The sequence below is a fragment of the Accipiter gentilis genome, chromosome 7 (assembly GCF_929443795.1).
Source record: "Accipiter gentilis chromosome 7, bAccGen1.1, whole genome shotgun sequence".
Lineage (NCBI taxonomy): Eukaryota > Metazoa > Chordata > Aves > Accipitriformes > Accipitridae > Astur > Astur gentilis.
Window position 1 is genome coordinate 39,063,666 of NC_064886.1, and position 27,695 is coordinate 39,091,360.

At 37.2% G+C, this 27,695-nt stretch overlaps 1 protein-coding gene across 1 annotated transcript; it reads left to right on the plus strand.

Moving 5' to 3' along the window:
- The first annotated feature begins 8,368 nt into the window (after positions 1-8,368).
- Positions 8,369-26,524, plus strand: BCO1 (beta-carotene oxygenase 1). The gene is made up of 11 exons (XM_049806659.1): positions 8,369-8,496; positions 12,271-12,399; positions 13,803-13,932; positions 15,388-15,535; positions 16,418-16,565; positions 17,640-17,860; positions 18,720-18,977; positions 20,145-20,247; positions 21,090-21,184; positions 23,351-23,462; positions 24,131-26,524. Exons 1-11 carry the CDS (start codon positions 8,433-8,435, stop codon positions 24,301-24,303), a joined length of 1,581 nt encoding a protein of 526 aa, XP_049662616.1. The 5' UTR covers positions 8,369-8,432; the 3' UTR covers positions 24,304-26,524.
- The last annotated feature ends 1,171 nt before the right edge of the window (positions 26,525-27,695 follow it).

Below are 27,695 nucleotides of genomic sequence, written 5' to 3' on the forward strand. Positions count from 1 at the left end.
GTCAGTTTATTCTGTTTACCACAGGGAAGAGAAAAGCATCTACAGAGAAGAAAATACTCCTTTAAAAGCATCAACATTAGCAACTAGGGTCCTCAGGAAGGGAGAAAATTCCTGAAAGCCCTTTTCACTCATAAGTAAAAAATGGCTTGATTTCAAATAAACAGTGCTCCTTGAATTTACCATTTTGTAGGAAACATGCCTTTTGCATTCTTCCTCAATAGAAAGTCATTTTTTAAAAATAGTTTTCTTATGCCAGAAGTCTGCATGGAAGCTTCACAATATAATGTTGGTTTGGTTTTTTGTTTTGTTTTGGGGTTGGTGTTTGTTTGTTTGTTTGTTTCTATTTGCTTTTGCATAGCTTGCTAAATTTAAATAGTTTAAGAAGTTACTTAAATAGTCACATATGCTAGTGTGCAAGAGACAAAATGGTGCACCTTGTGGTATAATCTTATCTTGCATGTTTCAAAAGGCAGTCATGGAAGTGCTTAATTAAAGCTCTGTCATTGTGTCAAGGGTGTGGCTGGCACTTACAGTAAGTTGTCCTCTTCTGGCTGCCCATGGGAGTGTAACTGACCCCTAACAGGTATTGTAAAGCCACGCCAGTAACTTCAGGGAAGTGTCAAGCGTAAAGTCAGCTATATAGATTTTGGATACGACAAAACAATTCACTTGCTGTTTTTTGTTTGCCTTTTGCATGGTTCCGAAGAACTGGGGCACACTCACAAAAGACAAGCCTGTACGTATACATTATTTTTAAGGACCTATGAGCCCTTTGCATATAGCCAAGCTTGTTAATCCTTGTTCAGTTATAGCTGTCTGCCTGAAAGGCTGATGTAGCAACCACCCTTACAGCACGTGTTATGTACCAGTGACTTAAACTAAAACGTATTGACCAGCTAAAATAAGGCTTGCAAAGCAATTGTTTTGCAAGCTTTGACTAGAAATTAGTGACAAAGCTTTCTCAATATTTTCACACCCTCACTCCAAGCTGCGATAAAGCTATGAATAACTCCTTTGTTTGTGATCTCTCTTGCGTCTGTTGGAATAAGTCTTTCATTTTCCTCGGAAATGTTTTAGGGGGCCCTGCAGATCTCTTACAGAGTCCTAACTTGCCCTTATGAGTTACACCAGATCGTGGCCATCAACAGAAACTTTCTTCAGAAAAGCAGTGTGCTATATAAAACATCACAAAAGGCAGTGATGAATGATTTGTTCCTGGTTTTCAAATGGATCCTTCAAGGTTTATTAATTTGTTGTTGTTGTTGTAAGTAGAGGCTGTTGAGGTGAAAGAAATCTGAAGCATATTTTATTTATGATGCTGAAAAAGTTAGTAGGTGTTAAAAAAAATAATGGTGGCCTGGTGGCCTACACTGAGATTCTGTAAGGGAACCCCCTAGGGGTTGTTCACCACTACTAAAAATTGAACCCCTTAAAACCAGGTCAGCTTTGGTAGCCAAATCTCAAAGTATTCATAATCACTAAGTAATTTTATTTTTTTTTAATCTAAGCTTATACATGTAAATTAGATGCCATTTGGAAAGTTTAGCTTTATATACCTAAATTCTTACAGAACAGGAGATGAGCACACGCAATGCTTATCTAACATATGTAGGTGTGGTAGGCTTACCTTGACACCTTTGCAAATCAGCCTTGGTGCCCCAAATTAGGCACCAAGCACTGGATTTTAGTTTTTGAAAAATACAAGCCTGAGTTCTTGTTCAACGTAATCAACAGCTCTATAGTTCAGGGCACCCTGAATCCAACTGCAAATTTCTCCATGACCAACTCCTGCTATTAGGAGAACATGGCTCATTCATAAGACTTTTCTATTTCTGAACTTTGGTGTCCCAGACCTGAGAAAAAGCAGTTCCAGGGTTTCACTGGGCTATTGGAGAGCCGAGTGCGCAGACAAGGAGGAGAGGTATGGTGCCGCCACTGACTTCAGGGTGGTCCTGATTTGTACCCTAGTGCAGATTACAGCTGCATCATGACAGCCTAAGAACGTTCTGTGATTCAAAAGGGCATTGCAGCACAGCAGAATAGCTTGACAATCCTTTAATAGAGGCCAGAAAATATCAGATTTGAAGAGTTAAGGAAGTGAAGAGCTGCCAATGGGAAGGAATAAATCACACCCCTGTTCATTTTGGCTGTTGTTCATTTGCCTTGAGGAAGAGCAAGTAAATTTACTCTCTATAGGAGGATATTACCATCTTTACATTCCTGAATGTTACTGAATGTAATGTATAGATTTTATCAGGAATAGAAATATATCTCTCTTCTATGAACTGAATAATCATATAAATGAAAATGATTTATATTACTTTGGCTTTGAGGTAGAAAAAAGATTATTTTCAGGTATCATTAACTTGAGACAAGATCGTGAGTGGTCTATTTTAGTGTGTCACGTACACTTCTGCAGTGTGCAGAACTGCCTCTTGAAAAGATTTTTCATTATTACCCAAATAGGTAGGAAGTACCGAGTACTGAGCAGACTGTCCAGAAAGGGATGGAGAAAAGCCCCTAGGTACACCTACATCTTCCATCTCTCCAGCTGGCTTTAAAAAAGCCCATCTGCCAATTAGTTTAAGAAGGTGGGTCACAGTCATGCTTCCTTCCTTGCTGCTCTGCTGGGCTGCTTGTCCTGATAGTGAGACCCAGTTATTTGCTGACTGAAAAAGGTTTGTTTTTATTGTTGGTCTACTGTCTAATTTTCCATGTGGCAACACAGTGAACTTACCAGTGAGCCCTGCCAATTTGCAATTTTGATGTTATCTTATTTAGAAAAACAGGGAGAACAATTCTTATCTTTACAGAGTGCAATAATTAAATTAGACATTCATGCCTGGCATGATGGGGTCAGGATAAAGATAAGTAGGAGTACATTCAGCAGTTGCTGGGTTGGACATAATTTCTGTTTATAGGATGAGTATGGTTACCTTCTGGCACAAATGTTGCCTGGATAAGTGCCCAAGGATCTTTTCCTAGGAACTGTCCCTTCGGAAGCATCTAGTACTGCCTTTGGGCTTGCAGCTTGACTTTTCTCACCTGCCATACAGTAGATGCCTCAATACTTCCCTCTTTCCCAGCTAGTTCCTATGTTTTATTTCCTTCCACAGCAGAACTTCAACTGTTGGGAAGAAGAGGATGAGTGTGCCCCATAAGAATGTTAATTGAGCTGGGGTTACTGATGGCTAAGGTTAGCCTTGAATTCACATAGAAAGTAGCAGAACTATCATCTGAAGCATCTGCTGACACCTTGTGTTCTTGTGATCATGACTGACTAAGTGGCACAATTTAGATGTGCTATTGCTTTAATATCTTAACAAGAGAACTGTTCTAAGGATTAAATGTACCCTCTTTGGGTAAAACATTAACTGGTAGATACAAATGGGCTGAACTTTTCCTAGCACATGCAGAGAGGCAAAAAAAATTGCTTGGATCTGAATCTAAAGCCACCACAACTACACTGGTGTCTCTGTAGTCACTCCAGATTTCCATGAGTGTAAGACTGGCCAGATTTCTAAGCTAGTCCAGCTTCCACCTCTTGATTGTTTTACTTAATTTTGTTACATATTTTTCTTCTGTTTGGTATGAGCTCTTTCTGAACTTAGAGGACATGAAAACAGAAAGAAAAAAGCTGTGTTACAAGTTGTTTTCATTAATAACGTCTCTCATCAGTAGATATCCAACACCTTACTGTCGTGGTTTAACCCCAGCCAGCAACTAAGCACCACGCAGCCACTCACTCACTACCCCCCATCCAGTGGGATGGGGGAGAAAATCGGGAAAAGAAGTAAAACTCATGGGTTGAGATAAGAAGGGTTTAATAGAACAGAAAAGAAGAAACTAATAATGATAATGATAACACTAATAAAATGACAACAGTAGTAATAAAAAGGATTGGAATGTACAAATGATGTGCAGGGCAATTGCTCACCACCTGCCGACCGACACCCAGCTAGTCCCCAAGCGGCGATTCCCCGCCCTCCCTTCCCAGTTCTTATACTAGATGTGACGTCCCATGGTATGGAATACACCGTTGGCCAGTTTGGGTCAGGTGCCCTGGTTGTGTCCTGTGCCAACTTCTTGTGCCCTGGCTGGGCATGAGAAGCTGAAAAATCCTTGACTATAGTCTAAACACTACTGAGCAACAACTGAAAACATCAGTGTTATCAACATTCTTCGCATGCTGAACTCAAAACACAGCACTGTACCAGCTACTGGGAAGACAGTTAACTCTATCCCAGCTGAAACCAGGACACTTACAAAAGAGATCAGCTTCACAATCCCCATAATGAGAAGACAGGAGGTCTAGCAGTCTCTCTGTTCGGGAACACTACTTTTGTGTTAAGCACTCTACACTCAGATGCCACCTGACTAAAACCAGAAACCAGTTCTTTTCAGTTTTTCTTTTATGTTCTCCCAAAGATGTACAGTAGGCTAAAAGGTAGGACAATGTGTAGCAGCATTAACTTCTGTCACTGTAAATGTCTGTAACACCATTTCTACACCTTCAGTCATGGAAGTGAATGCCAACCTTCATGCTGTCATTCTGCCCACCTGAAAACACATTACTGAACTGTGTAAGATATTAAATATTAAAACATTTAAATAGTCTTGGAATGTTGAAAGGTGCAGATAAGGTTATAAAAGTCTTACAGTAAGAATTTTATGTGGGCACTGAGCAGGCTCAGTCTGGTTTCATACTAGTATGGGTAGGCTAGCAGTTCTATGCCTCAGCACTTGAAGAGTTTTAATACTAAGTTACATTATATTTTTATTTAATTGAACAAATCAGTATTTCTGGTGATATGCATTAAAAATATGACTGTGTAAAAGAAAATAGTATTTTTGTTTATCACAAAAACCAATGAAACCTCACAAAAATCTCACAAAACATTAAAATCTTGCAAAAATAGTTATTTTGATCCAAACAATACTGATCCAAACAGTATTTGATCAAAAATGTTTTGATCCAGACAAAACCTGATCAAAATAATATATGGAAACTATTGTTATTTAAATTTGAGCAAACTATATTAGTAGTTTGTGTTTGCAATTATACTTGGACAGTGCAAGAGCAGTATTCCTGGGTAGTGCTGGTGGCATTTTTTTGAAATGAGATCATGTCAATAGGATAGTATTTAGCAAAGATAAGAGCTTATATCTGGCACAGTGAGATAGCAATCAGTGTGATTTCAGCAAGAACAACTCTTAAGTTCGTATCAGTTTTACTACTTGAGTCTTTATTTGGTAGTAATAGATAACAGTTGATAGTTGAAAGTTCTTAGCACAGCTTAAAGTCATGATCAGGTAATTTGACCTTTGTTAATGTGCTTTAATTAGAACTCAGATTTTATAAGAGAAGGGTTGAGATTAAAGTAAATTAAGTACTTGTATTTCAATATAGAGATAAGGAGTAATATTGGTCTCTCTCTGATTTATAAGGCAATTATTTGCTTCTTGTGTAAGTAAACCAAAAGTACAAAAAGGCAGAAGCATGGCAATGACATCATTGTTATACTAGAAATTTAGTTAACCAGCTCCTCTGCCTTGGGAAATTTTGTTTTAATCACCCACAGAGATCACATCCTAAATGTCATCCCCAGCCTTGCATTGCCACAGGGTACAACCAGACCAATGCTGGACAGGGTAATGCTTTGTTCCAAAGATGTCTTCATGGCCCTTTTTAAGTTTGGGAGAGAAGCTCAAGGCACCCAGAGACTGGAGGGGAGTGAAAGCTAAAAAGAACCCAAGAGGAAACAGCTTGTAGCCTTCACCACAATTGTTTAAAGCAGAAAAAAATACAATGAAGAAAACCTGCCTGTGGTGGGGAGCTGGTGACTTCAAAAATGTTGTCATGAGGGATGAATGGAGAGAGGGAACTGTGGGGAGAAATGCTAGATTTGGTTGGGGGAAGATTTATATATGAAGGATTCTGCAGGTGGATAGTGTTTGTAAATAAGGTCGAGTACCAGGAGAGGCTAGTCAAACCAGGGGATTGCATCATTTGCATTAAGGATCATGTTTTCAATATTCTGTACTGGGAAGAGTAAGACAGCACAGTCTCCCTGAGTTTATAATGTTTTGGTAAACATTATATATATATATGAGTTACAATGTGTCTGGTAAAGCTAAGATCAAAGAGCTGCTGGTAGTCTCTCCAGAGAGGGTTTTATTTCCTCTATGTTCTCTAGAACACGGAATTCTATAACCTTCCCCGTTCTCTCCCATCAAATGTGTTTTTACAAAGGGGGAAGAAACAGTGTGAAATAATAACATTAGAAAAGTCACCTAATCCACATCTACTTCCATTGTTAATTACACATTATAATTATAAATCAATACTTCGATATTTCTCCATTTCAATGTAAAAGGGAGAAAATTAAATAGCAAGAAAAATCATCTCTCCATACCTTACTAAACTGCTTATTTGTCATTAGCATGATGAAAACAACAACAACAAAGTTTCACTTGTAAATGAATGATTTTTCACTGACAAGCAGAAAAAATGAACTTTGAAAGGCCTCCTTATTTAAGTTGTACAAAATATGGGACAAAACTTTCAGGCACAGACACCTGAAATTAGCTACCAAAACACATTTAGGTTGATTTCAAAAGTTGTTGGATGTCTGCAGCTCCTTGTTCTTCCATTCAAACAACTTCTAACAAGGTTTCCAATTATCTCATCTTGGCTGAACCTTGAACTAGATGAATAGTCATGGTGGAGAAAGGCAAAAGTGGTTTGAATTAATCTTTTTTATTGCTTGCTTGCTCTATGAAAATCTTCTTAGTACTGCTACAGGTTAGACCACTCACAGGTCAGATAATTAAAACTGCAGCATTAAGATCTGTGGCCATGTAAATGGATGAGGATACACTGAAGAGAATATATTCAAGCAAAGCAGAACATTATGGACAGAGAAAATGTAGAGTTAGACAGCCTTGCTTTTCTGCTAGATCCTTTTCAGTCTCTAACATTGCTGAAGAATCCCTTACTTGGCTTTATGTATACAAATAAGTCTACATCTCTCTCTCTCTCTCTCACACACAGAGATGCATATATACATACACACGCATATATAGTGTATGTATCTGTTTACATATATATATCTGCATATGTGTATGTATGTGGACTTTGATACCCTTCATCTACTATAGCCTTCTGGTTCAATCCTGCTGTTTATTAATACTGCTGATTCCAACAAAGCCTATATATTTTCTTTTTTTTAATCTGGCTCCTTATTTTGTTATCACCTGCTTCTGTCAGTGCTTTCCAAACAGAGACAGAGGTGTGCTGTCTTGATGATCTGAAGCGAAGATAAGACATCAAACAGACAATAGGTTAGGAAGAGAGGAGCAATGTATAAGTGTGTCAGAGCAGACTGTAGCACAAATTGTATTTTAAATAAAATAAATATGTATATTTATAAAAGACCAGTCAGCCTTAAGAGGTGATGTTAAAACATTTTGGGAACAATGGTGATTTAGCTGAAAAAATCGGATTTTAGGGTAACCTCATATGAAATTGCATAATATATAATTGTGCAAAGAATCTTTTTATCCTTCATGTTCAATGGACCCTATGATTTGCTCTGCAATCACATGCTTTATATTGAAATAATTCTTTTCCCAGAGGATTTTAAAATTAACAGCATTGAACTCAGTTAAGTACCTTATCTAGAAACAAAAGTGTAAAGTTAAAAATCCCTCTTATTTTTAGTGATTCCTGCCATACTTTCACAAAGTGGATTCAGGTCACATATGGAAGAATATGTTAGAGTGATCATTTGTGAAAAGATGTTTAGTTCAAAGATGTGCCACTCAGTTCACTCTGAAACAGCTTGTATATAAAGAAATACAGCACATGAGTGTTCAGTGATGATATTTTGTTAATTAATAGAATGGCTCAGTTGTTTAAACTTCACAGAATGGAAAGAAAAGGATGACACCCTGCTCTGAAATGTCTGTCACTCCCAAGGAGCCAAATGGAGAACAGTGGGTAGAGATTTCTTTTCTTTTTCTCTCCCTACCTGCCAAATGGGGCAAGCACCCCTAAGCAGTGTCTAAAGTTTTATCTGAAATGCTGAAGGGGACATTTCAGAGTCATTCTACCTGACTCCTGGGTGTGCCTGGCTGCTTCAGATAAGGAGCAAACAGGCGAGTTATGTTTTTCTTACTTCTCCTTCGAATCAGTGAAAGAGTTAATTTTAATGCGAATGTGCCAGAATTATAGTGTATGTGCTAGGGATTAAAGATCAGCTATTACAAATTGTCAATCTATACGCCACCAGCCACTAGCTCGCATTGCACTTTGACCTTATCTTTATATGTAACAGGAAAAGAGCTGTTCTGAGCCCAGACAGGAGGGGAGCACTGCGCCTGCAGGAGCGGCTGGTTAGAGGACACGGGAACTGTTGAGTACGTGAGAGATGGATATGATATTTGGTAGAAATAAAGAAGAACACCCGGAGCCCATAAAAGCTGAGGTGCAAGGTAAGTGCAAGAAAATCTGTTCTAATACGTGCATTTACTTTGGTGTTTTCAAATGTGTAAACACTGAAACACTTGTTCACCCAAGGCAACACTGAAAAGGGAAACTGAGAAAGCGAGAAACAACATTAGGTGAATTTTGTTTAAAGGACGGATCTCAGATAACATTTGTGCCCCGACTGTGGGGTTTTTCTCACTTTATGGGTGTTTCTGTGTACTTTTCCAAAAAGTCTGTTTGAACAGGAATCACTGAAGTTGGTGACGAAGTCCCGGGATTTAATCTGGTGACATCCCCTCCCCCATGGCACTGCTCAGCCTTTCCGTTTCTGCTTCTGTGACTCTTCCCTACCCCTCCCTCTGCCTGCTCACACTCTTCCTTGCCTCCTGGGGAGGGTCACTAAAACCGAGACTCTTCAACAACAGCCTTTCTGAACAGAGAAGCAGCGGTAACGGATGCCACCGAGTACCATTAAAAAGAGGGTTCCGAAGTTAATACAGTCAGAACTGCAGAGTAGCCTTCAGAGGCATAGTTGAAAGTGGCTCTCTAGGGATGAACACGTGATCAATCTATTATTCTTACTACTTTTTTTACTTTACAGAAGAGTGTTTTTGCCTCAGCTGCAGGAGAGGTTTGTTGCTGAGAACCCCCATGTAGTAAATATATGCTGCACTTTTTGTAATATGTAATCCAAGAAATGGCAGGTATCTAATACCAATTTTAAAGTCACTTCCCAAGTACGACACTTAGAAAGATGACAATTAAAACTTGCATGACTTTGTTGTTGTTATTCAGTTTGGTGGCCGAATTGGAAAAGGGTTTTTTTCCAACTCAGACAAAGTGCTTTGTTATAATTTGCCATGGTTTTATGCCTTCCTTTTTATTTTCCTCAAGATAAAACTTATTACTGAAACATTTGAAGTTCTTTGCAAACAAACCACTTATCAGACCTGATCTGTATTATGGAATGGTTTATTTGAACAAAGACTGCATATTTCAGTAAATAAAATCATGTATACAAAATATTCTTTCATTGGTAATGCTGATTCAGTATTTACCAATTAGGAACTAAAGAGAACCTTCACCTCTTTAAATATTTTGCTACCCCTGAGGACTACCACTATTTTGGCTCCTTGTTACTCACTACGTACACTGTAAATATGACCCCATACTTCTAACATCAGCCATAATTTAACCCATGCTCTCCTAAACACTGTACAGCCATGTGATTGTACATGACTTTGTTGCTATGATAGTTAATAAACTTCCAAATATTTGGACATTTTACTGTGTCACTTTTGTGTCCTCACATGGTACAGAAAAGTATCGTTATCTCCACTTCAGATAAAAGTCTGAAGCAAAAAAGATAAAAGGTCCAGATTTTTAAAGCAATTTAAGCACTTCAGGATGCTGATTGGTACCTGGTGTGATTTACAGAAATTCTTAATTCTGACTAAGATGAATTTTCATCTGAAAACCTCACTAGATGACCCTTTGCTCCATGCTTTTTATACTGGAATTATGCCAGAAACTACACTGAATTACTCCAGAAGTTTCAGAAGCTGGATCCAGTCCACAGTGCCTTAAACAGAAGATAACCTTTTTTTCCCTATTTATCCCAGTGAAATTATTTTATTGTCCTGGAACGTTTTGAGCATCATTATTCTGATCTAGAGAAATAATCTCTAAACAAATTTTTTTAGCCTTAGGAGCTGCAAGATCTTCACTGAATTGCAGAAATATCTGCTTTTCTTGAATGATAAGCCCCAAAGCAGAAGATAGTTTTACTGGGTCAAAAACCCACAAGACCTCATATGCAGCAGAGGTATTACATTTTCACCACAGGGAAAGAAGGACTCGTTGCAGCAAGACCCCGTGCAGTCAGCACAACTCAGTGTTAGCAAAAGGTATGTTGGGGCATGACTAGCAGCTCATGCTCATTGCACAGATTTACAATCATAAATGGCATTGGTGTGAGGGTAGGAGCACAAAAGACTACACTCACTACACTGCAGTTGCCCATAATACTGGAGAAATAGCAGAGCCTAGAGTATTCTATTGCCAAACCCAGAAAACTGTAGAAAGGGAAGTGGCAAGAAAAGAAACGCTTATGTTTTAGGCATATAAGAAGACTAAGCTTGTTCAGCAATTAATGTTCAGTAGTCAGCCAAACAAAAATTATGTATCTATTTTGAATATATACTTTCTTAAGATCATTATCCTATTCTTTCTGAAGGATTCTTTGCTTCCACTAACTTGTGATTTCCTCACTATCTTCTCAACAACTATTTTTAGTTACTCAAGTTTTGTGCAATTATCTGTATTAAAGGTTAAACCTTGTTCATCTTATACAAAAAAGTGCTATAATTATTGCATTGGAACTTCTTGTATTAGAAAGGCAAGTAAGGTTTGGTGTTCAAGGCTCTTCTAGAATGTAGTAGTAGTAGTAGTGGTAGTAGTAGTAATAATAATAATGAAAGTCCATCCATAGTGTCAACAATTTTTTATCTTCCTCATGTATTCCAGAACTGTTACCGTAATGAACTTGTGTGAGCATTGTGGCATACAATATTAGTTGGTTAGCCTGACTGAGAATGTATTTTAGGTAAAGCTGACATTTACTCCATATCCTTCCTTTGCATTTGGATGGTTTTTCCTTGTGTCCTTAATGTCATTTGTTTGAAGAAATGGCAAATGTCCTTGTCTCCCTTACCTAAAAAGGGCAAAATTCAGGAAATATTCTCTCAGAAAGTATCCAAAGTCGTGTTAGGATTTCAGAAGTTCTTACAGCAAAACAATTGTTACCTCTCTGCAACAGCTTAAGCTTTGACAAAATTGAGTATTTCCATGGGAGGACATTTCTATCTGTTGTAAAGGGAGTATTAATAAGAAAGTGTGTCAACATAATCAACATGAGATCACAAACTAAATGATAAAGAGAATTAAAAGTTCTGAATAGCTTTTTATGCAGAGACAATGTTCAGTGCAGGAATTGTGTGGAAAGGTAGTAAGTGATCTTAAATATTCCCTCAGGAGGCATACACAAAGCAGCAAGTGAAGCTTTTAATTTAATATCTGATATGCTTTTGTTCAGCTCTTTAACCCTAATGACATTCTTTAATTGTTGTTATTCTGTGTGTCAAATAGTAGATAATGTATTTCTTGCAGGGGTTTGATAAGGAAAATTTCATGTTCAAACCTCAACAGTATTTATATATTTTCAGTATAAAATTCCTACCCTTTATTTGCGTTCAAAACACCAACATTCTGACTAGTGTCGCAAAAGCACTCCCAAAATGACACTACATTATGCTGTGTAATTTAATTAATGAATTTTTTACTGGAGTTCTTTTAGCCTGAAGTTTAAATTGATGTCCTGAAGGCCAATGCAAGTCATATAACCTATAAAATATGCTTATTTCTGATAAGCGCTAGCTTTTCCTGGCACGAGTAAAATGTATCACTTTAAAATCTGAGTGCAGGAAAGAAAGGTCCAGCTTTATTTAATTCCTGATATTTAGCAAATTACATTCCAGCAATCTCATCTTCTTATAGTAATCTCGTATAGCAATATTTATGCAGAATATTACTAGTGCCACATTGTTGAGCAGGTCATATTTTCATTAACCAAAACTCCAACATGATTATATGCTATTACAAATCTAGACTTACACCCATAGTCTGTCTGCCTATATGAAGCCTATGCCCTAAGGAAAATTGTCCTGTAACATGCCCCTCACCTAAATGAATGGATACTGGTATGTCCTTTTTGTTTATAGGTCAGTTGCCCACTTGGTTGAAAGGGATACTTCTCCGAAATGGCCCAGGGATGCACACAATAGGGGACACTAGGTATAACCACTGGTTTGATGGCTTGGCTCTGCTGCATAGCTTTACATTTAAAAATGGTAAGTTGTTGCACATCAGATTAAAAAAAGCTCAATGACCCAAATCTTGGTGCCTTATGTTGCTCATTCTGTTCTGACTTCAATTAGCGTTAGAATGGTGCAGGTTTCGTCTGCAGAGCAGCATGTCTGGTGAGGTCACAACCGCTTGGGGAACGTCTCTCCAAACATATGCTCACACCTCACTCGCCACAGCAGCACAGGAGTATCTCTGCAGGACTGTTATCAGAGGCAGATCATGTTGCCCTTTTTTTCTGGAGTGCCAAAGTTCAGTATTGTCTGCATTGCAGGATAGCCTGCAACCAGCTCTGAACAGGTTACTGCAGGGCAGCCTTTGCCTTCCACCCAGAGCAAGAAAACCTCTATTGTTTCAAACTGGATCAACCAAAAATACTGTAATATCCGGAGGTTTTTCTGTTGTGGATGAACAACCTAGTTTCAGGGAAAACTAACATTCCCCTTTTGGGATTTGGTTGCAGCTATAACAGCTGCCAGGAGCGAAACTGGGCCACTGTGTCACTTCACATAGCAAACCTCACTTATGTATACCTGACACCCCTAAAAGCAGTCCTCCTACTTGTAATCCTTACGGAGGGAAAACAGGCAGCTCCTCTATCCAAAACAATTCCATTTTTTGTTTTCAGTTAAAGCATTTTTTATCAGTTCAGCTGTTCTACAGTGTGAAGCAGGATGTTTTATACCTAGATTCTTGCTGCAAAAAGTATGTACCTGTTCAAGAACTGGGTTTTTCTCCTGTCATCCTCCATTCCTAGTGTTTACTTTTTAGTTTCCGTTTCTGTGATTGGAGGCATTTAATGCAACTGCAGGACCTCCTTTCCTGTCCAGCTCTACATCCTTAACAAAATAACCTATAAAGAAATGACCAGTGTTTTTTAAATTGCCAGTATATTTTACTTACCTAATGCAAACAGAGCTCATTTAGTTCAAGTGTAGTGGTCCACTAAGTTGGTCAGGATAGACATTGATTCCTTCAAGCAATTTGTTACTCTCTCATAACTAAATTTTGCCAATACAGGAGATTTATCACTACCCACACATTGATGCCTAATTACTGATTTTACACAGATTGTTTTAGTTTATTGGAAGAGTTTATCAAAATCCCGCCTTTCCTCTCTCCAGTCCCCCAGTGTTGTCCAACTGTGTTGGGAATCAAGGAAGCTAGACAAACTGTTACCAATCTCAGCAGCCACGAGAACAGTCCCGGGTTCCTTAGAGAGCTGAAAAAGCATTCCAAAACAGAGATTGAGGGGCATTGTCGGTTTCATTGCAAACTTTTCTTAGCTAAAGGACATCTGCTTGAGAAACTCTTTCCCTGACTTTACCTATGCTAATTTTCTAAAGAACTCAGTATGAAATGTAATTGAAACCTGTTTGGCCTTTGTCAGGTGAAGTTTACTACAGAAGTAAGTATCTCCGAAGTGACACGTACAACTGCAATGTGGAAGCAAACCGAATTGTGGTGTCTGAATTTGGAACAATGGCTTATCCAGATCCATGCAAAAATATATTTGCCAAGTAAGCAATGCTTTTTCCAACAAGATTCTTCTATCTACTTCTCTCTCCAGCACAGATGTCTGTCTACCATTGACATATTTACAAATACAAAGTTTGTTTTGTAAATTTACAATTGCTAAATATTAAAAAGGCCAAGAGATATATCCGCCACTGTATTCTCTATGTGTTATTCTAAGGCAAATATTTTAAATTCATTTTATTAGCAATATTGGCTGTTTTATTCACTATTGCAAGTAGCTTTTGTTGTAATTTTGAAAAAAACAAATATTTTCTTTTCCAAGTGCTTCACAGAAATGTATAAAAATGATACTCTAAGGGGAGAAGCAACGAAAAAGGAAAAGATGAAGAGATGTGGAATGAGTTAATGTAAAGTTTATTCAACAAAAAGAAGAAAAGCATCAATCACTTCAAAAAAATCAGAAAAACTTCTGGATTAAAGACCACTTTTAATTAAAAAAAGAAAGTGATAAAAAATTTCCATTGTTTCTTGAGTCACATGCAGTGCTTTGAAGGATGGCACCCATAGGCCTGAGCTAATCTTATGTTCAAAATCAGAACCACTTGGGATCACTGCAATGGCTGCTTTCATACTGTTAGAAAGGATGATAGGCTGTATATGAGAGGCAAGGTCTAAGCCATCATGTTATTACCTGTCTTGTAAAATTGGCTGTGGATATTCTCTGACAAATGCAAGTAGCTTACCCATCTCTTTTTCCTGTCTGAACTACCTCTAATGACCTTGAATTTGATATTTGATAAGAGCACACGCATGGATAGTTATTGCAAAATAGTTAATATGTTGTAAGTTGTTACCCTGAGATAAGATGCTTTTCTTTCCTCTTCCAGTACATAGGGTAACACTTCCATTTTAAGTTTGAAAGGGATATAAGCAAATTTGTCTTGGCTTCAAGTGAGTATGATAAAATCCTACACTAATAAGGAAAACTGTCAAGCCCACATGCGAAGTTGGATCTTCTTTGAAATCATAATTGTGATACAGGATAACACCAGGAACAAAAATATTCTGTCAGGGAGTGTATGAATCCATCTATTTTATGAAGGCATACCCTGAAAAACCTACCAGCTTTTAGGTAGGAAGTATTAGGCCAAATTCTCACCAGGAATGCCCAGGAGAGTGTGTAATTATCCCATCCTGATAAACCAGTGCACGTTACAGCTGACAGCAGGACTGGACCTGGATGCCTATTTGTGTATGGAAAAACAGTTGCACGTATGTCCTTAACCCTCACCCCGGCCAAGGGCGTTGGAGAAGCCCATCTCCTCTGCTTTTCCACCCTTTCCACCCAGGCAGTGGAGGAGCTGCCAGAAGAGGGCACAGCAGGGGAGAGACTGGCACAGCCTGCGCTGCTCTGGTGACTTCTGCTTTGTAGGGGGTAAAAGCTGGGACAGCCTCTGCTGCTCTAATGAACTGATAGGAAATTTCCCTCTCCGCAGGGCATTCTCGTATCTGTCTCACACCATTCCTGAGTTCACAGATAACTGCCTGATCAACATTATGAAAACTGGGGATGATTTTTATGCTACCAGTGAGACTAACTTCATCAGGAAAATTAATCCGCAGACTCTGGAGACATTAGAGAAGGTATAAACAACTGTCTGTCATTCTGGTTCCTCATCTGCTAATGAATAAAGTTTCAGGCTGACTCATAAGGATCCTTTAACACGTGCAGGACACAAAACTGGAAAGATACTTTTCTTACTCTACTATTCCCTTACTTTTGAAATCATGCTAAAGTGAAATAGTGAAGATACCAGATCTTTTAAGAACTCATGAGTTCAAAATTAAGTCCCAGTTAGTTTGGGAAAAGCTGGGCTTTGAGCAATTTCACTTGTACATAATCTAGCAAGGTTGCAGGAATAATACCATGTATCGTGCTTGTGACGTAATTATTTTGGATGATTTCCACTATTATGCATCCGTAGTTACCAAGTGATTTACAGAATTAACAATTCAGTAGGTCAGTTATATGACTACTTTTCAAGTACTTTATGCAAGATATTACTTAATTCCGAAAATGAAATCTTGACATATTGAAATATACAATGAGCTTTTTTCTAGCATGCAGTACAGTTTGAGTACAATTTCCATGCTTTAAATCAAATAGAAATCTTTTTGCTCCAGAAGATTGCCAGACTCATAGCACTATTAAATAAACTATTTTCAGGATGAAATGGGCATTGGCAGGGGAACTTCTTTAGACAATCCTCCCATTGTGTTACGTGGCTGTAAGGGAGAGGTGAATGTAATTCAGATTCTGTAACTTGTTTTAGCCTTGAATTAGAAAATCATTTGAGTACCTGCATAAATCGTTTGGCTTAACTGTTTAAATTTCAAGGCCCTTGGAAAATGGGGTACCAGTAAAAGGTTGCCAGTGCTAAAAAGCTGGTGGATTTGTGGTGTTAGCTGACATAAATTTTAATTCTCTTACACATCTCTAAAATCTCCTATTGTATCATTTTCCAGGTTGACTACAGCAAATATGTAGCTGTAAATGTGGCAACTTCTCACCCGCACTATGACAGTGCTGGAAATATTCTCAACATGGGTACTTCAATAGTTGATAAAGGGAAGACAAAATACATTCTATTTAAGATTCCTCCTTCTGTGCCAGGTAAGATATGCCTTTTATCAGTATTTTCTAGAAACTTGTTAGCAATTTCTTTTCTTCTGAGGTTAAGGGGTGGTGATACAGCTCTTCTAGAAACTCATGGTGTTCATTTTCTTAATTTTAACTTATTGTGAACTTAATGCTAACTGCTTAACCTGTCTGGGCATGTGCTATTACAAAGGTTCATCTTGAATATGGTGTGAACAGGGTATTTCAGTATGAAGAGCCTTGCTTTTAGAGGAATTTGCTTTTAGAAGAATTCTACTTTGAATATTACTAGAGTGAACTAACTTTTAGAAGAATTTCCATTCCTGGTATTGTGATGTGTAGAGGGAGGACGAACAGAAACAATCTATAGGGCAGTATATATAATTTGAAGTTGTAGATTTTAATTTTGTTCATAAATGAAAATGCTCTTAAAATGCTGATACTGTGATTATAGGGAAGCATAATACCAAATAATACCTAATGGAGAGTTAATGCCTCTCTAACCTGGCCTACACTAGGCTTTGCTGAAATACTGTCCTTTGTTCACAGAGCAAATCACTTGCTCTTTTTCCTTCAAGACAATCTTTTTTTTTGTGGTGGTGTTTAAAATCAGCTGCTAGTGTGATGTGTGTCCTCTTGGTTGAACAATTAAGAGGCCTTCCACAGGTGAAAGATAAGTTTGTAATTCCTAGCTGGGGCTCAGTCAGTATAGATCAAACAGGAACATCTCCTTAGAAGTTCAAAAATATGGGGGCATTTGAACCCCCTTGTAAAGCTGCCAATTTAATTGTACATCTTTCTCCACTATGCTGGAACTTCTGAAGACAGTAACCAGTGGAATCAAATACTGAGATGAGGGGCCTCTGTCTAAATGGATCCAGCATTGTGATATTACTGCATTGCTTCACTCAGATGCAAACTCCTATGTTAATTCTGCAGGAGGAAACAAACCACTTTCTTAACAGAAAAATACAAATAAAACTGAGAGGAACCTGTTCTTTTCTACTTCATACATGGGAGAAATGCAAGCACAAGATTGGTTTGGAATTTATTATAAATATAATTTTTTTTATTATTATTTATGTTCAGAAAAAGAAAAGAAGAAATCTCATTTTAAACATCTGGAAGTGGTATGCTCCATCCCTTCTCGGTCTCTGCTCCACCCAAGCTACTACCATAGCTTTGGAATCACAGAAAATTACATTGTATTCATAGAGCAGCCATTCAAACTGGATATTGTCAAAATGGCAACGGCTTACATCCGAGGTGTGAACTGGGCTTCCTGCCTTGCCTATCATAAGGAAGATAAGGTATTTTTCCTAATGCTGAGGAATGGAGTCAGCCAGGCCAGTGACCTCTTCCACACTGCTCTGTTTTTCATCTGGTTCATTAATTTCAGTAATCCCTCTTTTTTTTTCAACCCTTGACTTTCATGTTGCACTTTTTTTTTAAAGTTGTATTTTTTTGAATACTATCTGCCATCTCCAGAAATTTCACAAATAAATAAATATCTGATGCTGAAGTGCTTGAGAAAGAAGATAGTTTGGCATTGTTAGAAATATTGTGTGATAGGAGAGAAATTCAAAACCTCACTAGAATCCCAGACACATAGAGTTGCTCCTGGTCCAAACGAAATACTGTATATTGTGGATGAGATCTGCTCTAGATCCATTGCATCAGACAGGAGAGCCAGACTGGTGGAAAAGCCTGCATCAGACAAAAGGAGAGCCTTTCATCATGGCCACTGAGGAAAAAAACTCTTTTCTGAGGACCTTATTTCCACATGCTCTGGCCATCAATAAGTGGGGCATGCTGGAGTAGAGCGTACCAGCACAGAGCACTACAGAGAGTCTGGACTAAGGCAGATTTATTTAACTTAAAAATAGAGCAGGGGATTTTCCAGGTTTTACCAGAAAACTTAAATCCTCAGCCTAGCCCAAATAGTAATTTGCAACAGTAAAATGAATTTAAAGCACTTCTTTTACTCCTGCATGTTTTGATCTTCAGGTTGGAACCTCTTGTCTCCTAGTAGCAAATCCTGAGTTCTTAATATGCTTCAGTAGAAACAGACAATACATTAGAATGTTGATGGCTACCATTAGAAAACAGTTTCCTAAATAACTATTTGCTGAACATTAATGGTTTTAAATAACGTCTCCTATCTTTCAGACTTGGTTTCACTTTGTAGACAAGAAGACTAAAAAAGAAGTATCCACCAAATTTTATACTGATGCTATGGTGCTTTTTCACCATATAAATGCTTATGAAGAGGATGGTCACATTATTTTTGATATTATTGCCTATACAGACAATAGCTTATATGATATGTTCTATTTAAAAAACCTGACTAAAGACTTTGAACAGAAGAGCAAGCTTACCTCCATACCAACGTGCAAACGATTCGTTGTTCCTCTGCAGCATGACAAGGTAGAAAGAAAATGGCTTTTTAATCTGTTCTTTAATCAGTAATTTAAAATACATTGGTGTGAATGATGGGTGAATTATTAGTTGCCAGCCTTTATGTGCAAATTTCTGATTCTTTAAAAATAACATATACACAAAGTGTGGAGGAGTTTTGTTTCGTGTATGTATTATGAGAAATGGCAATGAGCACCTGGACATACAGTCACATGGATCTAGGTTCTGATACCATCCGTCATGGAGAACAAGGCTGCTGAGCATATGCAATTTCCTTACCAGTGCAATTATTTGTAAAATGCTATCAAATATGAGCAGATATATCAACTTGGCTGTTTACTGGAAAGGCATGCATGAGGTTTTGCACAACCTGTTTCTTCCACTTTACTGGAAGCCTATATATACGCATGGTCCCAACTGTTGCAATGGTTTTATTAAAATTAGAAGATTTCATTTAAGTGTGAGATTTGCCAGGAAGAGGAAAGATTTTGTCTTTCAGTTTAATTTAAAACATCATTTTACATCATTGTTTGCAGGGAAGATTTTATATTGCCCAGCAACTTGGGCAAGTTTCTGCCTGATACATTTGGAATGGATAATACTTTTTCTTTTTACGTCCTAGAATCTTGCTGCTTTGTTCATGTCTCAAAAACAGTTATGCAGCAATAACGAAGGATGTGTTGGATCACACCAGCTATCCAACTACCCTGCAATCTTAAGAATTCAGCAATAGTGTATTAAAAACAAGAGTCCATTACATCTGGTTTTGCACTTGATTTATAGCAGGTGCAAAAAACCCCCAACCCTGGCGACTTTTAGTGGAATTTGATACCTAATTCCTTGAAACCCATCTTCATTAATTAAAATCACAAACTATGTAATACATTTATTGTGCTTCTGGAACACAGCCATGTCTATCTAAACCTTTCTAAAGACTCAGTGTGATTCAAAATTATTACTTTATGATATATTAAAATCCTCTGAGTATAACAAGATTTCTAATGAAAAGGTCAGAATCTAATGTTACAAGATAAACACCATAAGAAGGAACTTCTTGAAGCTGGATTGTTTGTTTAATCCCCAAATTTTCTATATTAATATCAAACCTGATGGAAGATCTAAATTAGAAGCATATTCTTAGAGACACATTACTTTTTCAGCATATGTCTCTTTCAGGATGCCGAAGTAGGTTCTAATTTAGTCACCCTTCCATCTACCGCAACTGCTGTAAAAGAGAAAGATGGCAGCATCTATTGCCACCCTGAAATACTATGTGAAGGTGAGACATATCCATTATACAAATCTCAAATATGTTCTCTTACTCACACACAAGTGCATTCTATTAATGCCTAATAGCTGTTCATATATGTAAGATCTTTATAAAGCTAAGAGAAACAAAAGTTTTAATTAATATGTTTAGTGTAAATGTTGACAATATCTTTCTTTTCTTCACTTCCCTCCTCTGGGTCTATCCAGTAATATATGACCCTGAACCTCTCAGATATAGATTTTTCAAGAGTCTTAAATGTCTGACATTACATCAGTTTTATATTAATATAGGATCCCAAGTCTGATTTTACAACTATTAATATGGCTTGCAAATCTACCTGTTAGAAAAGTAATTTGGGTTAAATAGGTCTTTTATAAATAGTAACTTCAGTTATTCCTGTATTTTATAAAGATTGCCTTTGAAAGTGGATTTTTAAACATTTTCAGGGGATAATTACAGGAATATGTAAAAAGCATATATTTACCTAAGGGAAAAGCAATTTCTTAGAATGGTAGCCTCCAATTATATCTCAGATGTTCACATCTCATGTATTTATGAAGAAAGAAAAAAAAAGACAAATGAAAAAAAAACCCTCATAAGTTCCAGTATAATGAATCCCTAAGAATGAAAAATTGTCATTTTTGAGCTAACAACCCTGGCTTAATTATGTGGTGTTAATATCCATTTTCAGCTTTTTAGAAATTCAGACATACAAAATCTATGCAATACCTGTTTTAAATACTGTCAAGGTTTTTCATGGGGCAAAACTTCCTGAAGATTGGCATATGTAAGTGTACTTTTGAGTTATTCTTCTTCTCTTGTTCCTAAGTCTTGAACTTTATTTTACCCAGGAATAGAACTGCCTCGCATCAACTATGACTATAATGGCAAAAAATACAACTATGTCTTTGCAACAGAAGTCCAGTGCAGTCCAGTTCCTACAAAGGTATGACTAACATTTATAAAGTCAGAAGCTGTATTTATAGAATACAAATCAGATTTAAGCAGTTATAAGTAGACCAACCTTTACTAGTTTGGCCCAAAATATAGCCTAATCTGCATTCATACATGCAAATTCAAAGTGTGTGGTTCTGAGGCCAGAAACTGAACTCTTTTTTTCAACGTCAAGTTAAAGCTTTTAAGTGATGACACTGCAGTTGGGTACTGTGTTCATAAACTTCAGAACTTGAAAGCAGGGAGATGAAAAGCTGGACATATATGTTAACTTATTTGTATAATTAAAAGAGCCTCACTGGGCCAAACTATGGAAACAATATGTATCTTCATTTTAAAAGTTGAAAATCTGGAACATTATTATCAGCTGTTAAAAACACGTGGTTCCATATGCAGCAGAACAAATGCTTTCTTATAGATGTGCCTGTATTGGATTCTCAAGTATTCAATACTGTATATGTTTCTCTTAAAACTTTTTCCTAATGGTGGGTCATTCACATGCAAAGAAACATGAAATGCCTGAATTCTTATAAGTAGGCTCATGTTGTACCATTTCTCTCATAAAGTATTAATAAACTCATGCTTCTTTATCTAGCTTTGTATTTCCACAAAGTCTCTTGAACACAGTAGTTACCGAGACCCTCATTTTTCTGCTAAATTGGGCCGAACTTCTGTAATGTGCCAAGAGCTGCGAAGGAGAGAGTAGGAAAAAGAAGTACTAGACAGACATACATCTGTAATATTTTTTCCCTCTAGGAAACCTTAAAAAAAAAAAGTTATTGCAACAGTACCTATAATATTTAAGTACCTAATATTTAAAAATATTAAAACAATAATATCTAATTTTTCAGAAAGCTTTATCTTTTGCTAGCTAGTTCTGTATTAGAGGGTAGCAAATGCTTCATTTGTGTATGCATGATGCCAACTTTTCAGGAGACAGCCTAGAGTACCAATAGATTAAGATGAAAAGTATTAATAGTTGAAGGTAAGAGTATTGTACAGACAAACTCACTCTTTATAATTCTTGTTCTGTGACTATAAGGCAGTGCAAATTGAGTTCGCTGTTGGTTCTTGTATATAATTACCAGAACTGATTACAAAATAAAGCTGGATTTCTGCATGATGCAAGAAAATTTATTGCAGCACATCTGACAGTAGCTCAGACAAATCTGCAGGTTTGTGATTTCCAAAGTAGATAATCCCTGCTTGACTTAAATATAATAAAAAATGCTGTTAGAAGATTTTTTTTTCACATCAGTTGCTCTTTAATGAATGCAGACACAACAACCACCATGTATAATCCTTAGGTAAAGTGTATCAGTGAAATTGCTGTCATCTTGGTTAGAAGGAAGAATTCTTCCAAATTCTTCCTCCAGTAATTTGAATAGTTTCATTTTTTTGTAGACATGTTTTTTGACTACAGGTCAAAGGGAAAAGAATATAACTGCATCTGTATGGGTAGAGAACAGGCCTTAACAGAATTGAACTGAAAATGCCATGTATCCCCACTGGCGATTGGTTTGGTCAGGCACTTGACCCATTAACGAGATGAAAATCTATACTCTGTTCCATCAATAAATACCAGTATCTGTGTGGAATTCTTGCCCCATTGGTTTAATCTTTACACATCACTATTAATAGCCTTTGTTCTGGCATATATACCCCGCTTAGCAATAGAAGGTGCTGAGCAATATTGAGGTCACAATAAAAGGAAAATAATTCACAAAATTAGAAAACAGAAGGTTTAAATCCTGTTTCCAGCTTTAGTACAGAATTGCAGTGATTTGGTGCAAGTCACTTATATGTTCTGGGCCTTGGACTTTTCCTCTATAGTGAGTATAGTGAGGGCATTATTTACAGTGAAGGTTCTCTCATGATCTGTTAGTATTTGTAAAATACTTAAAGCCCATAAATGAAAGGTACAATTGTAAATCTAATGAAATGAAATTAAAAGAGCATTGTGTGATTATGCAGCCATTAAATGTGACTCCAAAGTTTAACATTTTCCAGGTGTTTCCTTCTCGTGGTGACACATGCCTTGTTGCTCCTTAACTCTTAGCATTGGTCCCCCATGCCAGCAGTCTGTTCATGTTGTACCTTTGGAATAAACCACTGTCTGGGTCACTGACATTCTTATTTTCTGGTCACAACAATTTAGATTGTGAAGTTTAATATCCAAACAAAGGAAATGCTCTACTGGGGAGAGGATCACTCCTGGCCATCTGAGCCCGTTTTTGTTCCCAGCCCTGATGCAAGAGAAGAGGATGATGGTAAAATAATGACAACATTCTGAAAGCTGGGTTTACATGAGTTTTGCATTAAATCTTACAAGTTTCGTTGTTCTTAGTCAAGAAAGCTGGGTTGATGCTTCCACTGTGAGATTAAAATTAGCACCAGCTATTTTACTTCTGCGGACAAAAAACCAAAGCACCAATAGACCAAAATCAGCTTGTGTAGTGTCCCAAGGTAACCATAAACAGTAAAACTGATGCTTAGGACTTTACAGAGAGCCACTTGGAGCTGGATTTATCAATGGTTTGCAGGAGCTGAAGCTGTGGGAAGTCAGTGTTGTTACAGAGGAGAACATGAAGTGGCACTGCAAGTATCACTGTAATCTCAATCCAGTTCTGTTCTCAGGTGACTCCTTGCAAAGGCAAATGGCAAATAGCTGAAAGGATGAGTCCCAAAGCTGCCAGGCACACAGTTCAGTGTTGGTTTGCCTTTTTTCTTCCCAATGAACTGCAGGCAGATCAGAAAAAAGCATGGAAGAGAAGCAGTCATTAGTTCTTTAGCACTCTCAGTAAACTTCTTGATCTAGTAAGCACTTTCAGTCTGTGTCCTAAAATTCTTAGTAAACAAGAATTATTTCCTGACAGTGTTATCTTTTCTGCTTGCTGTAACTAGTATGTGCTTCTAATTCTTCATTTTTATGTCACAGGCATTGTTCTGACCTGTGTTGTGAAGTCTGATCCAAAGGAAGCACCCTTCCTACTTGTCTTGGATGCTAAAACATTCAAAGAATTGGGCCGAGCCATAGTAGATGTAGAAATGCCTCTGGACCTGCATGGAATGTTTATACCAGAGAAAGATTTGAAGACTGAGACTGAGTAAAATGCTGTTTAACCTATTACACAGACTGAGACAACCTTCTACTGAATGTGGGGTAGTATCATTCAGGAACAACCTTATCACAATAAATGACTAAATTTAGTCTTTTCAATAACTACATATAAACTCTTATAAGAGGTAGCAATAACTTTTATTACAAATAATTATATCCACAGCTGGTACATAACTATTCCAAAAGAAGAATGATCAGTATTAAGTGCTAATGTTGTACACAACTCGTGGGGCAGGGAATAGGAGACAAAGGTAACAAGAAATGTTTTGAGTTGAATGTAGCTTTCTGAACCAATGAAGTACTGTATTTATAGGGTGATGCATGGCATGAGTCACATACGTCTGCAGGTCATGTAACTTTCATGGACTGTTTCAACACTGCAGCTCACGATGCAAATTATCTTCTGCCAGAAAACCTCACGTTGAACTATCTGCTATGATACTAATAATTCATGGCAATGCATTCTTTTGGTGCTTGATTTCTTAAACTCCACCGTAACCAAAGTATTACATTAAGGTGCTACAACTTTCTAATTTAGAACCTAAAAAAACCTGCTTTGCTAATAATTTCATGGTGTATTTTCCCTTTTATATTGACAAAACCAAGTAACTTGAAACAGAATGTATGGTTTTATGTAGCATTTAATTATACTTTAGTGTTATTCAGTCTTAAGTGCTTTGTATTTAAATCATTTTTCATTGAGGAGAATATCTGATATGAGATTTCATATAATTAGATGATTACATTGTGTAAAAGATAAACAGAAATGTAGTATTTATTAATATTGCTACTAGTCAGTTAAGAACAGTATGTATATGAATGAGAGCAGTATATTTCTAGCAGAACTCAGATACACATGTTCAATAAACTGTTCAGGCAAAAGAATGAAAGACCTAATTTAGTCCTCATCTGAACTACACAGTAGCTGAAACTACAAGCTATTGTTGCTATAGCTAAGCATTTGCTTTATTGTCTGCTTAGGAGCATCCATGTTCTGACATGGGTTTGTCATTGCCTGTAACAGATGCTTCCCAATAAAAGTATACAACTCTCATTCATAGTCACAATTAAAAAGCATGTTTCAACATAGAGTTTAAATGCCAAGTATACTGTTTTTTTGTTATAGGAATGGCATTTCCTAATCCCCTGAGTGTATTTCTGTTTTCTGATTTGGGGCATTGATTTTTCTTTAAATGAGAGCTTTTATCTTTGAATTGTATTTTCCCATTGTAGCTACCTTTACTGTTGGAGGCATCTTTACTGATGGAGAAAACTAGGTGTACATCCATCCATTTTAGATGCTCATCTGGTCTGTATGTATTGCCACACTACTCAGGTCTCTCTCACTTTTTTATATACGCGCTCTCACAGTGTCTCTGCCGCTCACTGTGTTTTACAGGTAGGAAACAGAATGAAATCATTGTCATTTACTATCTCCCCATCACATGAGAATCTGGGCTTTGGTGACTTGTTCGTGATTACATCAGATGTTTACGGCAGAGCAGGAATTGAACCAACATCATCCACGGTTCTTGTTTGCTCTGTAACAACTAGACCTCCCTTTCTCTGCTTAAGCCTTTGCAATTTGTAAGTATAAAGAATATACAGGCTATTTTTAATGTAAAAAAAAAAGTCCCTGTGGTCAGATCTACAGTTAAAATATGAAGTTTGAGGCATTCAAATGTTTATATATTCCATAAAATGGAAGTAAATACTTCAGTAAGGTGTGTCTGCAGAAATAGTCATCTTTAGTGTTTTCAAGGCATAGTACGACAACTATTTAAGAGAACTTTATCTTCTAAAGAAGAAACTGAATTCCATTTTTGTAAGTAATATGGAACCAGTACTGGAACGGAAGACTGACTTCTGATGTTGGCAAAGGACACCAGCTGTGGGGTTGTTTCTTTTAATCTGAAAAAGTTTGGATTTAACAAGTCTCCACAAATATTTCTGGAATTATAAGGTGGTAATGAATCAAAAGCCTAACCATTATTACAGATCTCCTTTTAAGAGTTTGTTTCCGGAATTTCTTCTGTAGAATTCATAGTGTTATGTTTTCGGATGATCACAAGTTTGGACATAGGAGTTACTTCTAGGGAGCTAATTCTTACTGGCAGAGATGACATGACAGGGGAATATTCATCATAAAAACGAATCAGATTTGTTATCTGCAGTCCAGGAAAGCAAAAGTATTATTTATGTTCATGTATACTGCAGAAAATAAATTATAAAAACTTGTCATGGGTATGATTTTTTTAAACGAAGTGTGCCGTATTCCCTTGGTCAGTATTACACAGCATTTGATTAGCATCAAGTTTGTAGTCAACCTGAAGAGAAAAACAGGGATGTAAATCTGGATTTGCCAATCCCAGTATCCTGCTGTGGCAGAGACAATGTGGATAAAACCATATGGCTAATCACAAATTTGTTCAAGAATGTTTTTAGCAGGTGCAATAGTAATCTGATGAAACATTTACCCTGAATATGGTAATACGCTCTATCATTTCCAGGCTGACAATAACAAGAGGGAATGCATATACGCTTTGCCAAGTGGCTGCAAGGCTTGTGGGTTTTCTTTGTTGTGGTAACATGGCATATGGTAATGATTCTGTCGTTTGGTTTGCTTGTCTGACATAATTCGCTATGAATGAAATCTTGAGGGACAGAAAGGTTTGATTCTTCTTTTGCACCAATTTAAGTCTAGATTTAGTGACTGCAAATAAAAATAGTAAGGACAGATAGCTTCATTAAAGGAAAAAAACATAGTTGAGCAAGAGAATCAGGCCATGGGTATGCATACATATAATTACTTCAAAGACGTTACAAATGGGCCTCTAGTTGGTAGAGTGGTTTGGTTTGTTTCTTTGGGTTTTTTGTGGTTTGGTTTTTTTTTTTTTTTTTTTTTATCAATGGGTTTCATTAAATGGAACAAATAACAAAGCATAATAATTAATTTGTTCTCTGGAAGTGGATATTATCTGTTACACCTTGTCCCATTGCCCCACATATGCAGCAGGAGGAAGCAGAAACACTGTTTACTGGGCTGAGTTAAAGACCAGAAATACAACTGTGTTTTCCTACATAACAATCTATGCAGGAGGCGCAGAAACAAACCAGTGTTTTTAAATAACCAGGCCACTCAATGACAGCTTTTGCAATAGTTTAAACCACTGTTCCCTTGGGTATGCAATTACCAAAGTATTAATAACAAGCAAAGTACATCTTTCACCCGCAGTCAAGATGCAGTGCTCTCTGCTTTCATTACCCTCAAAGAGAGCTGGGGATGTGTCCTCTGGATCTATTGTTCTCTTCCTCATTCTACACTTTGACAGCCTGGATAATTATACCCAAGCCAGAAGAAGAGGCCTTGTAATATTTTTAA

Bases quoted from the DNA above. Each gene is read 5' to 3' on its own strand.
- BCO1 (XM_049806659.1), top strand. From the start codon at position 8,433: ATGGATATGATATTTGGTAGAAATAAAGAAGAACACCCGGAGCCCATA. The intron at 12,400-13,802 runs GTAAGTTGTTGC...GGCCTTTGTCAG, and splicing joins TAGCTTTACATTTAAAAATG to GTGAAGTTTACTACAGAAGT. The intron at 20,248-21,089 runs GTGAGACATATC...TATTTTACCCAG, and splicing joins CCCTGAAATACTATGTGAAG to GAATAGAACTGCCTCGCATC.